At 39.7% G+C, this 16,569-nt stretch overlaps 1 protein-coding gene across 2 annotated transcripts in view; it reads left to right on the top strand.

Annotated features, from left to right (window-relative positions):
* The window catches only part of CORIN (corin, serine peptidase), a 157,396-nt gene that overhangs the window by 3,921 nt on the left and 136,906 nt on the right, over positions 1-16,569 (top strand). For both annotated transcript variants that reach the window (XM_087735590.1, XM_087735589.1), the window contains exon 2: positions 13,423-13,567. In XM_087735590.1, coding sequence (XP_087591716.1) covers positions 13,423-13,567 — 145 coding nt within the window. The remainder of the gene's footprint in view (positions 1-13,422; positions 13,568-16,569) is intronic.

Below are 16,569 nucleotides of genomic sequence, written 5' to 3'. Positions count from 1 at the left end.
CCCAGGCTGCTCCCTCTCCCCAGGCTGTGAGCGGCGACGCGGGGCGGGCTGGCAAGCGCAGGTCAAGCCTTGGGGTTTCCCCGCCACAGCCGCCTTGCCCGGCTGTGCTGTGCTCCTTCGTGGTGCCTCGCCCAGTCCGCAGCCCCGCGACGGAAGAATATGATGCCGATTGCATCCCTTCCCTCTGCCCCCCTGCCCCTCTATAAATAACTCTGGCTGGGCTGACCTGTCAGATTCCCCCGGCAGAGCGGATCCCCTCACCCGGGCTGCCTGCAGTGGAAAGTCTGAATGCAAAAAATACCACAGTAAAAATAGAGCAGCTGGGTGCCCCGCCAGCCCCAGCGCTGACCGGTCCCCCGGCGCTAACGGCTGCCCTCCCGTTGCAGTCGCGCGCGCGAAGGGCTGCCGCGTGCCTGGCCGCGCCGCCCGTTGCGCGGCGTTGAGCGCTTCCCCCGGCATCCGCGCTTTAATGTGCGCGCTTTAATACCCTAATGGCGAATTCTTTTCTCCTTTTTTAACTGTCAGATGGAAGCATAATTCATTTCTGCTATGCTGCTGTGGAACAGATAGTTCCCTTCCAAGTAGTGTTTTTAATTTGGGCTTGTCTCTCTAATCAGCAAACATGAAAGAAACAGGGATAATGGTTTAATATCCTAAATGTAAAAATAATAATGAGACAACAATTAAGCAAGAGTTTGCCATTTCAAAAAGAGATGAGAATCTTGATACCTCTGAAGTCTGAATTAGATTTCATCCTGTGCCTGCCTTGTGCAGAAGACTGCTCCCCTGAAGGGGTAGATTCTCCTCAGCTGTGGTTTCAAGCCACTATAATTTAAAGCAATGCTTGTAATTATTTATGCATATGGTGTTATTTCTGGTTGTTTTACTTGTGAAATCTGAATATCTGGAGGTTAAAGCCAGCGACAGATACCAGAAAGTGTTGTCTGATTGCTGCTGTGCCTTCTCCTTCTGGTGCATCCATCTTGCAGTTCCTGGCCCTCAGAGCCCACTGGAGCACGGCCTGCTCTGGATGTGGTGGTGGGGTGGCCTCAGCTCACAGCCAAGCACCCACACAGCTGCTCGCTCACCCCCCTCCATCCTGTGGGATGGAGGAGAAAATAGGGAGAACAAGAGTGAGAGAGCTCGTGGGTCAAGGTAGAGGCTGGGAGATCACTTACCAATTACTGTTGTGGGCAAAACAGACTTGACTGGAGGAAATGGGTTTATTACTGATTAATATAAATATTTAATTGCTGATTCAGGTATTGTGAAACAAAAACAAAAAAAGAAGCAAGCATTGAAACACTTGGAGAAAACACCTCTCCTCCCCCATTCCCAGGCTCAGCTTCACTCCAGACTCCTCCCACCTTGTTGTCGCCACAGGTGGCACTCAGTCCCTTCAGTGGGGCAACGAGCAGGGCAGGGGAGGACTGTGGTTCTTCTCTGCTGCTCCTTCCTTCTCACTCTTCCTCTGCTCTGGTGTGGATCCTCCATGGGCTGCAGTCCTTTTGGGAATATCTGCTCCGCCATGGAGCACCTACTTCTCCTCTGACTTTGGTGTTTGCACTGCTGTTTCTCACTCCTTTTCCACTTCTCTGCGTGTGTGGTGTTTTTTGGCCTTTTTTAAATATGGTTTCACAGAGGCACCACCAACTTGGCTGATGGGCTCAGCTGTGGCCTGTGGTGTGGAGCTAGCTGGAACTGGCCATGTCCAGCATGGGACAGCCCCCTGTCTTTTCTCATGGAGGCCACCCCTGCAGTCCCCCCACTGCCAGCAGCTTGCCACCTACACCCAGTACAGGGGTCCATGTAATCAGGGACAGGATCATCTAGAAGTGGTGACCACCTCATCATAGCATCAGCTTGGGAAAGTATGTTTGCTCACAACTGACCAAAGTGGCAGTGTAACCTCCATGGTTGTCTGCTCCCCTGTCCCTCTTTCCTGATCCCCAAATCATGAAGGGATGAAATTAATCCAGCTGTCCTTCAGTTCCTTTTCACCATCTCTGTCATTACAGTGGAACCTCTGCAGCATCTGCTTCTTTGGGTACCACACAGCTTATAATTCTCTATTTTTGTTAGTGTTGTTGCCAGCATAAGGTAGTTTTTAGTGCATTCCCCTGTAGAAAGTGAAAAGAGGCTGAAAATCAGATACTGCCAGAACTGCTTTGGAATGGCGAAGTTTACGCTTTGATGATTCAAACCCTGCCCCCCGTTGCAAAACATGTTTCCCACAGCAGTATGCATTCTCACAGCCTTTGTATACGTGCTAAATTAATACATATTGCTTTGTTTCAGAGAGGACACAGAAACTGAGCCAGTTTTAAAAACTTTTCCTCATAGAATAATCCATGGGGGACAGCTCCTGTAAACCTGTAGGAAAGAAGACTGTCAGGTTGCATCATTGCAGGTGCTCCTGTAAGCTACTGCTCTTCCTGAATTCCAAGGCTCACTTTTTCTTGCAAAAGAAGCATTTTCTATATTGAACATTTAAGTCATCTTCACCCAGTCCTTAGGGGAAAGGAAGTGAAGGTAGACATCAGCTTCCTTCTTTGGGACTGCATCAGACTGCATCTATTCCAATTCATGTGTCGTAGTTCAGAGGCAGTTCAAGATCAACCCTCAGCGGATGATGCTTGTGCTTTGGGACCCACTGGCCAGTGATGCTCCAAGTCTGTCTTTCCCTTCTTCTCTTCCTCAAACCGGTAACACTCAGTTCTGCCATATACAGAACCTAGTGTTTTAAAAACTAATGTGCTAGAATCTTCACGTCTGATCTGTTTGATACCAGAGAGATTTAACTTAACAGTGATTTAACAGTAATAGTAATTGCCCAGAGCAATTGCCATTGCTCATCACCTCAAAGAGCTCCTAGTTTCCAAAGAGCCTATACTGTGACTCCAATATTACTGAAAGTTACTTGAGAGCGTCTCAGACTCGGGAAGCATTTCCTAGGAAAAGAGACTCTCATTTTTTCCCCTTGCTGCCTCTGAAAGAAGCAGTAAGAAATCATTTATGTCCTCCTTGCATTGTTCATCTCGTTAGATTTCAGAAAGCAGTCAGGGCATTCTCTTGGAAATAAAACCACTGGTAGCATTGAGGAGCTTTCCATCCCCAGGTCTCTCAGACCTGCAGCATAGACAAGGCTGGAAAGGAAGGCTGAAATGATGATTGAATGTGTTTAGAAGTTGTTAACAATTCTCCTTTTCCCTATGAAGTCAAGAGTATGTGGAATAGTGTTGATAGTGGTCTGGAACGGCTAAGAACTCGGATGGTTTCCATTTGCTTTTTCCTCATCATAGATAGGATTATTATGTGACTCTTGGAGATTTCTAAAGAAAATGTGAATGGGAGGAAAGCTGGCATCCGGTCTAGGGATGACAATTAAATTCAATAGTCCTAGCCATAAATACAGTAGGATTTTTCTTCTTTGACAAAATAATTCACCAGATTGTTGTTGTTTCAGTGACTTTGATGGAAGTTTTTATCCTACAAATCCTTATGTGATCCATAAACCTTTGATACTATTATATCAAAGTCATAGTCAAACATGTACAGCAGTGTAAGTGCCTTGTTAACCCACTTAATCTTGAGCTTTCTGTATCAGCTCGTTGTTTCATAACTTCAACAATAATGAATAGGTTTAATCTCTAGTCACCTCTTCAGTTATTTCTGTCAAGATGTCCTGGTAGCTTAAAAAAATAACCTTTTCTTTTTTTATTTTCTCCTACTGAAGCAAAATGCTCAAAGGTGACATGCTTCTGAACAAAGTGGTATCCTATTGAAAAATGAATGAGTCACCTCTATAATTTTATAGGTAGTAGGTTATCGACCTGTGAGACAGTAGGTTATCGACCTGTGAGACATTGTGTAAGTCCATTTTCATCTTTGAGAAGAGGACAAATAAATATCCAGCTATGCTGCACAGATGCAGCTTTTCTTTGACACTAAACCATGTCCTTTCCTTTGATTAATATTGCTGCTTCTCTTATCCTTGGTCCAAGAGTTAGTATCTTTTTATTCACAATTCAGAAAAAAGTCAGCAGTGTAAAGTTAACATTACACATTCAAATCCCAAATTTTAATGTCTTCTAGGCAGACTTTCACAGTGTAAGAATAATCTATATATTTTAGAGAAAAATGAATAAGAAATGCATGAAGCATAAGGAGACAAGTGCTTCTAAGAAGATTCCTGCCATTTGTTTAGCTTGCATTCCAGTTTAGCATCCAATTCATGTCATTGAAAGCTGCTGATTTTGAATAGATTAAGTAATTGTATAATCAGCAATGTGCATAACACATTCATGATGTACTGGTCACCTTCAAGTGACTGATCAGGTATTAATAGGAAAAAAAAAAGGTATGTCCAGTTATGAGGTCTAGTTGCCTTGCGCAGGATGGGGCTTGTGGTGGGATTTCTACACAGGCGGTGGTTGATACACTGAATGGGAGCCACAGGGCAGGCAGGATTTCTTTTTGTCCCTTCTAGTTTTCCAGGCTTGAAAGCTGCTTTTAAGAGGAGGTTTTCCTCTAATTGTATACCTCCACCCTCTCAAAATGTTTTATCAAAATCTTTTTATTGTCACAAACTAGGCCGCTAAGTTTTTTGGTTTTTTTTTTTAGTTTTTTAATGGTTTCCAATTTTGCTTTCTGGTGTATATGGCTCTTCTGCAGGCATCTGCTTATTGAATTCCCAGCAAAGTGGGAACCTGAAGCGAGTACTGTGTTACTCCCCTGCCAGCTGAATTGTGATTCTCAGCAGTGCATAGCCAGAGACTTGCCATCGCTGCTCTACTTGCTTAGCAAACCTTAATGCAGTGAACATCTGGGTAGTCATGAAGAGTGGTCTCTGGGTGTGTTCAGAAAAACAGCATGGCACTGTTTCATGAGTGATTTTTGCAAGCCCTAGAAAGTTAAAGAAAACTAATAACCCCCAAACATAAATTCTGCATTAATTAAAGATTACGTTCCCCAGAACAATTTTCCACTGCCTGCTGAGGTAGGCTGAATGGATGTTCATGTTCTGATATTGAGAAGAATCAGATAATGCTAACCATAGTCTAGTTCTTAAAATGAATGTCTTCCATAGACACTTCAGTTTTTGAAAAATCTTTGATATCTTCCATATGTTTACTAAATCTTGCTCAGCTTATGAGGCATGACAACGCCACACATCTTTGCCACCAGCTGTTAGTAATAAAGAAGAGAGAGCTTAGAATTGTAGTAAGTTTGCCATCAGCTGAACAATTTCTTAATCTGAATGTGCCTGAAAATTCAACAAAGTTCCATTGTAAATATGGGAAGCATCCATTGTTGTAGTTGCAGGTTTACATCAGTGAAATAAATAATTGTAAATATGTACAATATATAAGTGAGTATGTAAACAATTGACATTTATGCCAAAGTGGAATCATTATTCAGCAGCACTTCTTTTGAAAAAGGAAGAGATTCAAACATATTGCTATTGAAGAGGTGATACTACTGTTCTCTAGTAGTGATAAATATCCTTTTTTCCTCTCTTTTCTAATTCAGATTTTGAAGAGTGATCAGTACTGACCCTATATGATGGCTAAGTGGTGTGTCTAATTCTCATTTTAAATGAGGTAGAGAGCAGTTATTGGTATCACACCAGATATACAGAATCCAAGAAAATCCTTTCTTTTCCGCTTCCGCCCCTTTCCGTGAGATGCGAAGCATAGATCACCCATAATGGCGAACCGTTATGTAATGGAGAACCTTGTAATGGCGAACCAAGGTCAATAGTTTGCATGTGTCTAACTTTCTGATTTCTAAATCAAATCTTTTCAGGGAGACCAATTATTACATTATTTATTTAGATTTATTTCAGTATCAAATAGATGCTTTTCAAAGTGCCTTTATAATCACTACATTGCCAAGATAAAACACTGGAGCCTTTCCCAAAAGAACTAGATGAAATGAGAATAAACTCAGAGCTCCAGATCTCCTGGCCGTAGTGCTGATGTCTGAGTGACCAACTTATTTCCACCTCCCTCAAAGCCTTTAGAAAGGGAAGAATGAATTATGAAGGAGACGTTGCACCAGGAGCTAGCTCTCTTAAACTGAGCACACGCTGTGAGAGAGTAACTTGGACACTGGTAGCACCACTGACAGCACAGCATTCATCTGTCCTACCGGATAGAAACAGCTTTGGAACTCAGTGTGCCGGTGGCTCTGATAGCTGGTTGTACCTCAGCTAGAAAGTTCAAAGCGAGGGTGGGTTATGTCTGAGGGGTCTGCTGTCACGCTGTTTGGACAGCGCTGTAGGCATACTCCAAAGGAGATCTAGCTTGGCAGGTAGCAGTGCAGGGTCTCAAACACAGATAGCGGGAACACCACAGTTGTGTTTGGGTTTTGTCTCAGCAAACTTACCGCTGGCTCTATCTCAAGCTGAAGCTGGGGCAGCATCAGAACTGTGTTGTCACAGAGCTGGGTGAGACATACCTGAATGTCACCTTGTCTCTTCTGAGCTTCTCATGCATATCTCCACAATTTCTGAGTTCCAAAGTTGTCTCAGTGGCTCACAAAACTGCTGAAATGGTCAGGAGTTAAGAACCCCAAATTTGTGCGACAAATGAGGGAAAGAATACCACATCAACATTCATTAGTCTGAATTGGTGACTTCTGGTGATGCCCGGTTTGGATTTTTACTGCACTGTGTCTCATGCTGGATTAATAACAGCTTGAAAGGTCACCCGAACAGAAGAAGTGGCCAATGGGTCTCTATGGTAGTCTGAAAGGCAAAAAATCACCTTACTTTACACATTGTGTCTTCTATACACAGAAGAAACATCACTGACAGTTACACTCTACTTACTTTAAGTGAAAATGTAAGTGAGGAAGGTTAAATGTGTTTCAGGTTTATGCTTCAGCCAAAAGAATCTGTCTGGACATGGCATTTAGCACCAACCAAATATTTCTTTTGGAAAGATGTGCCCAGCTTTATATGACCTCTCCCTTACCGGGATACTGTGTATTTCAGATTGGTATGATGACTCAATATGTTTATATTTCAGTGGTTAAAATAGGGGTAAATCAGAGTATTTTATTTCACAGATGGGAAGGGAGGTCTGGTCATCAAAATCAACTTTGCATGAATTATGTCAGCAATTTGTAATTTGTCTGAGGATATGGAATTTTCTGGGAGACGTTACAGGATTACAGTGAACTTGAACTATCAGAAAAACTAGTGCATTTCATTGTGCAAATAACAATTCATGTGATAATAACATGCTTCTCGTGTTTGCTGCCTTGCTGTAGAAAAAGATTTCCCCCCCCAAATCGCACTATTTCCTTTCAGAATAACTGTGGCACTTTTGTTCTTAAATTCCTGTACACTGGAATTTTATTATTGCTTGTATTTGCAGATAAAAGCTGCTTAGTATCCAATTTCTTATGCTGCCTTAACATTCATTCTTCAGTTGGTCCATTTCAGTTTGGCTCTATGATTCCTGTAACACTGAAAATGAAAGATTATGCAAAACCTTGTTTCCAGTGACTTTTTGCCTGTTCCTGTTTTTAGCGTGTCACTTTGCCTGTGCCTTTGGAGGATTTATCTTACACTTTCTACTTGTTACAGTGAGTGTTAAAGCATGGTGTTGTATTTTTTGGATGATAAAGTAGTCAAATAGAAGTGCATTGCAGACTCCCAAATTTTGATGTGATCAGGACAGAACTGATAAAAAATGTGGAACATTTGCAGCTTCTGCTGCTCACTCCCAGGCATTTGAATATTGTGAGTCAGTCAAAAGAGGCTGTAAGAATGAGTATGTTTAAATTTCTCTATATATGCTGTTGTGTGTTTAAACATTGACACTTCACATGTTCAGTTTTTGCTCTGTAGCCATAAGAACTGGGAACTGTCTTCCTTTACAGGGAAAGGAAAGCTGTAATGGCTGGTATGGTCATGTGAATCCAGTATCTAGAGCTTTAAGACCAGTATCATGAGGTTGATAAAATCACAGGAGCTGACAACAGAGCATTGCTTCAACATTAGAAGAGGAACAATATCAAGGACATGGAAAGAACTGCAGATAGTTTTCATAAGCTAACAGATTTTCCATACACGAACTATTGCTTGGTTGGGTGGCAGATTCCTCGATGGCATTATGAGGACTTCTACAAGGCCACCTGTTTACTGCCCCCTAATGACAGTCTTTCTGCATTTCATGGTAGTACTTGGCTTCTTTCCACTTCTTTCCAGTGTAAACACTGCATAGTACTTAGGTGCATGGCTTGCTCAAGATATTTTGATGCTTCTGATCCAACAGTTGTCTTCTGTGTTTCTTTGTAGAGACCAATGATGCACAGAAGATACTGACAGTAGGCTATTAGCCCCAATGATATTTCTTTATTGGGAGAACATCTGTTAGTTTTGTGGTGACAACAGCAGGAGATATTTTTGTCAAGTGCTTATACCATGATTCAGGCTGTTTTATAGACTAGTAACTTAGATACTTTTTGTGTCTAAAAGGAAAATTGCATGCTACCATATGCTTTTGACCCATAAATCTTAATGTAATCTGTCATTTCTGTGCTTTAATATGACAGGCATGTTATTGAAATGATGCCCATGAGTTCAAGTTCTCCCCACATCTTGCAGAAGATAAGCTGTGAATTTTGATCCAATGAATTTTTAGTTTTTCTGTAGTCAGATGGGACTGTATTTTTTTCCATCTTACTTTTTTCTGCCTCTGTGGTTTCAGAAAAATCAACTGTGAGCAGTCTGATCCAGCAGTCCTAGATAAACCTAGGATTTTTTAAAAATCTGTGCTGAAATTAGCTCAGAGTTACGTAATGGTGTATTTCCTTTATTGCAGTCATTACTGAAAGAATGGCACTCGGGTAAGCAGTGGCTAATGGCATTTCATTAGGGACAGAATTTTTTAGCTGTCAGAAGAAATTATCTGATGTTTTTAAGCATCCTGTATTCTGACTATATTCTTGTTTAATACAAAACCTGATTGTATTAAAAGCAAATGACTCGTTGCCTTAAAAACCAAACACTGACATTTCCTAACTACGGTGCACAGAGTATTTAATTCAAAAAAGTCTTTCTTGAATTGAGTTTTCTTACAACAGTGGTAGGAAGGGAACTTGCACCAGTGTTCTTCAAGTATTGAGAACATATTTTGCTCCAGTGCTGTGCTAAATCTATTTTATGCCAAGATCTCCAGCATTTAGGGTTGGTTTCTTTCAGTCTGCCCTCAAGGATTCTGCTTCTAAGTCTTCTTGCCCTTTCCTTGGAAAGGGAGATAAATGTGTATCTACAAGGTACCTCAGTCTTACAGACTTAGAGAATGATTCAGAGAAACTATTGACTACAGAGAGAGTTGAGGGAGATTGGTTTCTTATCTTGGCCACTAACCTGGAAGCTTGAAGTTAGTCAAGTGAATAAGCATGTAGCACCCCTCGTTTCTTTCTGCAGGCCCATTTTTCTCTGAAGACTCCATTATTTATGCCTTTAGTCCATTATTTGGACTGAAGGTCCCATTTGGGTCCCTCACTACAAGAAGGACATCGAGGTGCTGGAGTGTGTCCAAAGAAGGGCAACAAAGCTGGTGAAGGGCCTAGAGCACAAGTCTTATGAGGAGCAGCTGAGGGAACTGGAGTTGTTTAGCCTGGAGAAAAGGAGGCTCAGGGGAGACCTTGTTGCTCTCTACAACTACCTGAAAGGAGGTTGTAGCGAGGTGGGCGTCAAATCTCTTTTCCCTGGTAACAAGCGATAGGACAAGAGGGAATGGCCTCAAGTTGCACTGGGGGAGGTTTAGTTTGGATATTAGGAAAAATTTCTTCAGCAAAAGGGTAGTCAGGCACTGGAACAGGCTGCCCAGGGAAGTGGTTGAGTCCCCATCCCTAGAGGTATTAAAAGACGGGTAGATGTGGTGCTTAGGGACATGGTTTAGTGGTGGACTTGGCAGTGCTAGGTTAATGGTTGGACCTGGTGATCTTAAAGGTCTTTTCCAACCTAAACAATTCAATGATTTATGCCTCTATTCCATCATTTATTAGAATTGAGAGGACAGAGCACGTCTGAAGTTTATGCAGATACCATTGGCATACTAGAGCACTTAAAACTGGTGCATATATTCTTTGTGTATTGCAATATTTGGTGGCAAGAGGAAAAGAAACAGTATCAGGGAATATATAAAGAGTAGGTATAATGCATTTATGTTTATCTATAGGACACTTTATTAAATTCTTATTGATGATATAGGAACCATTAGCACTATCTCTAGTTTTATTTCACATTCACCACAGAAACTGATGGAAAAAACTCATGTAGATGTTCAAGTGATGGAAAACTGGCAAAACTGGAAAACTGGAAAAATGAAGTTTATGCTTGCTGAGTGACCAATGATGATTTTAAATAGGTTTAGTGTTTTTCATGAGGTCTTTTCCTGTAGAAGGGAAAGATACAACATGCTGTTTAGTTGCCTATAAATATTTAGTTTGCTATTATACAAAACTAGCAATTAGTGGTTTTTAGAGAAGCATGTCTTTCACAATCCAACATTCTTTTCTTGAGCAGTCACTGAAAGCAAATTTGGATACAACAGTCCCTTTTAAAATCTGTGGTAGTAAGTTGTCAGTCCAAAGACTGAGGTTTATTGTTGCTTTCAGGAGTTGACAAGAAAGAAAATGTTTGAGATTCTCCTTTAGTATGAACATTTGCCTAAAGCAGCTATTATCCGCAATGCCAATAGACTTTAGAAAAAATTTCTCACAGAAACCGAGGAACGTAAGCAGCTCACTGTTTTCATTGGCACATATTTAATGTGTCTCCTAGGTTAACTCTGAGGCATCTGTACAACAGTGGTGGTAACTCTGCTCTCAGTTACACACCTGTGCTTGGGGTGATTAAGATCTTGTGTATCTCCAAAATATTCAATATCACCTCCTCCTCACAAGAAGAGTCAAAAAAATTGATGATGAATACTATTTCTGTGTGTTTTCTCAATTCTTTCTGAATACAATTTTGTTGTTTATTGATAACATAGATAAGTTTTTTACTCCTAAGACAAACTCTTTGTGGAGTCATGGGTCAGCATTTACATTGTATTACACTGGGTAGAGTTGGGCACTTTTGCCTGGGATTTGCAAGAAGTGCATCTTGACTGGGAGTCATTCCTTCAGGAAAATGAGCTGGATCTTACATTTGTTTGTCTTGAAGAAACTGAGTCAGCTCCCGAGTGCCATAATCACTGGGCTGTGTAGTGATGGTCCTGCTCCCTATTATCTGACCCAGCAGAACTGTGTTCTTTTTTACAGAATATTGTGGCTTCAAGGGATAGTGTGCTCTAATTCAAGAGGAGTCTATGTTCAGGTGGTCGTGATACTCAGTACTGAGTTGTAGATCTAATTCTTAACTGCTTTGGGCTGAAGAGGGAATTGAAGTCAACAGCCCCATTTCCTCTGCGAGCACTGTAACCACTGCACTGTTAGAAAGGCAATTTTATGCCATTTTTCTTTTTTTCTTTCCTGGCTGTGTTATTACAGAGCTGTGTTATTCCTCTGTTACCTGCGCTCAGACCTCCCAAGGGGGCCTAATACAGGCTGTGCAAACCAAGGTTATGGAATTCAGGGAAGCCTGCTATGAGTAGCTGCTAAGCTGCTACATTCCAGCATGATCAGAAGCAAAACTTCAGGCAGACTTTGAAGACTTTAATATGCAAATGTAGGCAAGTGTGGACTGCAGGAAGTTACATAGTCAAGCAGGGGTTTTCTAAATGTCACGTGGATTTAGGTTCCTAAAAGTCACCTAAATCCTTATCTTGCTGTGCCTGGGTATTTGAGGTGTTACTTTCAGGTAAGGGCAGTAATTTCGCCGAGATATCCTGACATCTTGGATTGCAGCATTTGCAACTTCTGAATAAGCTGTTGATTAATAAAAACACTTCCGACAACCAATTAACTCTCTGCAACATTCTTGATATTTCTCTTGTTGTGGGAAATAGTGATGATGAGATTACAGACCTTGTCAACTCACCCAGGCGGTACCTTTTGAATAGACTGAGCTACCACTCTTATCATTCTCACCCTGAGCTGGCTGTTTCAGATGTTCAGATAACTCCACCATCTTTAAGTTGACCATCAATTTACATCCTGCTTGCTAGATAAGCCCAGTAGTGGGACAGTGTTGAGAGTGAAGCACTGGAATAGGAAGAAGGTTATCAGGTGAGATACTGCTAGCACCTCACACCATGCTGGTACCGTATGCATTTTCAGTGTTACCTGGTCTTTACTTTGAACAGTGGAAGTAGCAAAAACAGTCATATAGGGCACTGTACTGGATGGATCTCAAGGAGGTCTGATAACATGTGATTGCTTAGCTGTATCAGAAAAGGTACATACAACTGCACAAGAGCAGTTTTCTTAATTTCTGCTGTCTGTACAGTGTCCACAATGTCTAGTAACCAGGGGTGTCAGAAATAGATGATAATTCTAATATTATCAGCAAGGAAAGTTTCCTTACAAGTAGTCTTTGTGCCATGCTGGAACAAGAGACGTTGCAGAATGATGGAAAATTATGCTGTAAATCCCACTTATGCCTACAGTCTTCTCAGTCAAGGCAGCAAGGCAGTGAGGTTGAGGGGTATAAATCTAGTCTCTGTGCAGTAATTCCTTAAGAAATAGTTCAACTTCCATTTGTGGCAGTCAGTCTGGTAACCTATATGAGATCATAGTCTTAATGGAGTTATGTTTTAAAATACATACATGAAATACCTGTTTAGGCTTTTGCAAAGGTTTGAATTTTTGTGCTTTGTGCAGTGCAAGTGAATTCAGAAAATAATTTTTCTCTATTCTTCTATATTGCATTTATAGAACAGAAAATATTAGTTGCAAACTCTACAGAATACTGTGATAAGTTATAATTTTGTAAAGTACTTAAAAAATGAGACAGCATTATGGTGCATAATAAAGAGAACAGTCCTTATCACTTCTACTGTGACTTAAAACAAAGATTATAATAGTTGCTTGATTCCTTAATAAAAGAAATTTAAGAACATGGAGCTCTTGAATAATTAGTAATGGATTATTTTTCATTATAAAATAAGCTGTATTTAGCCTTATTGCTTAAATTTATTATGTATTTTACATGTTTTTCAAATGAAATGCGTATCCAACTTATAGTTCATTGGAAATGTTTAGAAATTTCAATGAAGCTGTAAGTCTGTGGATATTGGGTGAACTAAACTGAATTATATGGATTACGCTAGGCTGTCCACCAAAATGAAAGTTTTTAATTTTGAAAATACAGCTTTTCATTAAGAATCTAAAAGCCATTGATAGCATACCTTTAAATCATATAGCTGTTCTGTGTAATGGGGAGGACTGCTATGGAAAACGTAAGAGTTACTAATTGACACCAGAATGATAAAACTGTTCTCTTTTGTTTTCCAGGTCTTAGGAACAGATGAGGATAATATGGGGGATGGTTGCTCTCAGAAACTGGCTTCTGCCAAGTTCCTTCGACTTTTGCTCCTGATACTGATTCCGTGCATCTGTGCCCTTATCCTTTTGTTGGTGATCCTGCTTACCTTTGTAGGTGAGTGCTAATGGAGTAAATGGAAACATTTTTAATTAAGGAGACTAAAACTGAGACTGCGTTCTCAAGTGCTAATGTAATTGTGGACATTAAAGATATATCTTAGCACATCTACCTAACAAACTAATCTACCTAGTGACTTAATAATGTTTGTTGCAGAGAAATAAATATGCTGTTTAGATTTATAGATTTAAAACATATTTAAGGCACCGAAGATGAAACCTTTTCTGAATTTCTCAAAGTAGATTTTTGAGGAGCACAGTACCTTGAGCATGTAGTATGTAGATGGTTTTCAGCAGTCATTTTGCAAGTACGAAAAGATATTTATGTTAGAACTTTAGATCACTGTCAGTGGAATGGAATATTTATCCCTTTATGTCACACATTGATGTGCAAATCTGATTTTTATTTTCAGGTGAAAGTTAATTTATAAATAGCCACAAATCTTTCTGAACAGCCTACAAAATATTACTGTTTAGCTAAGGAAAAATATGTTCATTTCTTCTAAATATGAAATATGTATCAGTGCAGGACCCCAAGTATGCTTTGTGGAAACTTGTTCCAGGTATATTAGATTTCATAATGGCTTAGTCTGTTAACTAACTCTGTGTCTGTTACAGAATTAAAAGGTAATAATTTATTACCAAAAAAATTTTAAAAAGCCTTCCCTTGTGTCCTTTAGAGAAGCTGACATATCTTATCATTAAATTTCTTCAACTACAACATGAGAAAGACAGTAATGCTAGGTTAAGCATTGCTTTTTCAGGAAAAAAAAAAAGTAAAAAAATCATCTGCTTTCAGTGCTGACGGTTTCTGGGATTTTTACTTCTTTTTTTGTTTATGAGAGTATTTTCCAGTTGAGCTTCGTTAAGTACTTCAGAAGCACATCTGTAACAAGTGGGGTAATGTGTGAGTTATATAGATATAAATCTGTTTTCCTATTTTAAACCCCCAACTTTAATACACATCATACAATCAAACAGCAAGCACAGGAAGAAACTAAACACGTCTCAATAGCACCTTCAGCACTGTCAAAATCAAGACAACTTAAATCTGTTTTCTCAATTCAGTCTGTAAAGGATTTGCAACAAGATGTTGTAGGCCTGTTCTTTTCATTTAGCTTAAGTAAGGGAAGTAAAAAAAAAAAAAACCAGCTAGTGAATGTTATGGTTGACAGGAAAGTGTTGGGATGTATCTTTAAACTAAGAACAGTCTGAAGTAGATAAAGATCAAGTAAGTCTGGCAATTAGGAAATACGATGCCATTCAATTTACTTCCCTTATGTTTAGCATTCCATTTGTATCCTTCATATCCTCTGCCCTAGATTTTCATTCTTTGGTGAGAAAGGAGATAAAAAAGCAGGTGTATTTACGTCAGCTCTACTCAATCTCCTCCTCTGAGGCATTTATCGACATAACACTCATTAAAATGTCTGAAATCCTCCGGGGAAATGGGACCTGTTTCGATCCTACTTACATAGCAAAAATCAGGACTATCTCCTCTTAAGTCAATGTTATTACTGTAGGGTGAAGAATAAGGCTTGGTGTTACTAGCCAAGTCTAAAACTGGCAAAGCTCCTTTCAGCATCTTTTGAATTAGTGCGATTATAATTTAGTATTCTCTCTCAGTTAGCAGCTTTCGTTTTATGTGCATTGATAGCCTAGAAACAAATATATCTGATGACTGGAATTAAATAAACAAATTCTGTGGGCATCTTTAAAGTGTGTGTAATGTAATATAGTCTGTTCTATGTATTGAGAATACACTATACCCAGAATTCATATTCATATTCATTTCAGATCAATAATAACTGAATTCTGTTACAGTCTAATATTGGTATGATGACTTTCAATGTAAGAAATGAGTTGATATTCCTGACTGGCTAACACAAATTATTTGATACATAGGAAATTCTGTTCTTATTTTTTCACAAAATGGAGGAGTTAAATTCTGTGGTTGTCATTCTAGTACTGGTGCTTAAAAGATAAACAGAGAGCCCCAGTATATCCTTCAGAACATTATGAACTCTTTTGATTTGACTGTGGTAATGAACTTACCAGAAAATTAGGCCTTTTATATTTTGCAAGAAAGTATTTTGTTTACTGTGGTAAATTTGTAGGTAATTATTCTTTTCCTTCTGTAGTATTTTTTAACTAAATGAGGCATATACACATGAAAAAGTGTGCATGCACCTTAGAACTTTCCTATTCACTTTCCATACATCTGTTTTGTTGCCTGCACATCATTGAAGCTCTGATGTTGAAGAAACTGAAAAGTTGGTATGGGTGGAAGGAGACAGGTAAAGCAGTACAGTTATATTGTAGTAACAGAGAATATCCTACTCGAGGTGTGTCATGGGGGCCCGTTTTCAGAATATGTCATTAATCAACCTTTCAAAAATTATTTACCATCAAAATATTCAAGATGCAAAGCCCTTGAAAAATGTATTTTGTTAGAACTGTGTACAAAGAAAGGACAAAGCAAATTCTCAGTAGAGATGATGCACGTTATTTTGACTAAAGATACAAGAGACTTTTATGGTCCGTAGAAGAAAATATCAAGCTGAATTGTTTAGCTTTGATTTCTCTTAAGTACTTATACTTTGGCTGTGCATACTCTTCTGTCTCTCACCAGGAGTCAACCTGTAGAAGAAAACTTTGTAATGTATGCATGTTGTTTCACTCATTGAAGTAGAGGCAGTACCAGTTGCTATGAAGGAAGTCTAGCCTTCAGACCATGACCATAATAATTTGTTGATTGCCTGTGTTACATCAGAGGACAGGAGGGTTTAGGAATGGTGCTTGCTTTGGACTGTTGAAGACCTAACCTTGACCATGAAGACCTAACCCAGCAAAACCAAAAAGGGGGGAGAAAAGGCTAGATTATACATGACTAAAATTACTGATATCTTACAATTTCATCTGACCCCTATAGACAGCAAGAGCCTTCTAGTAAGACTGGTCCATAATTTTTTTTTTCTGGGGATTATAGTTAGTATAGGA

The sequence above is a fragment of the Nipponia nippon genome, unplaced genomic scaffold (genome assembly GCF_047370975.1).
Source record: "Nipponia nippon isolate SJK-2023a ecotype South Korea unplaced genomic scaffold, ASM4737097v1 scaffold_6, whole genome shotgun sequence".
NCBI classification, from domain to species: domain Eukaryota; kingdom Metazoa; phylum Chordata; class Aves; order Pelecaniformes; family Threskiornithidae; genus Nipponia; species Nipponia nippon.
Note: the sequence above shows the minus strand (reverse complement) of the source record. Positions and strands in the feature narration are given on the sequence as shown.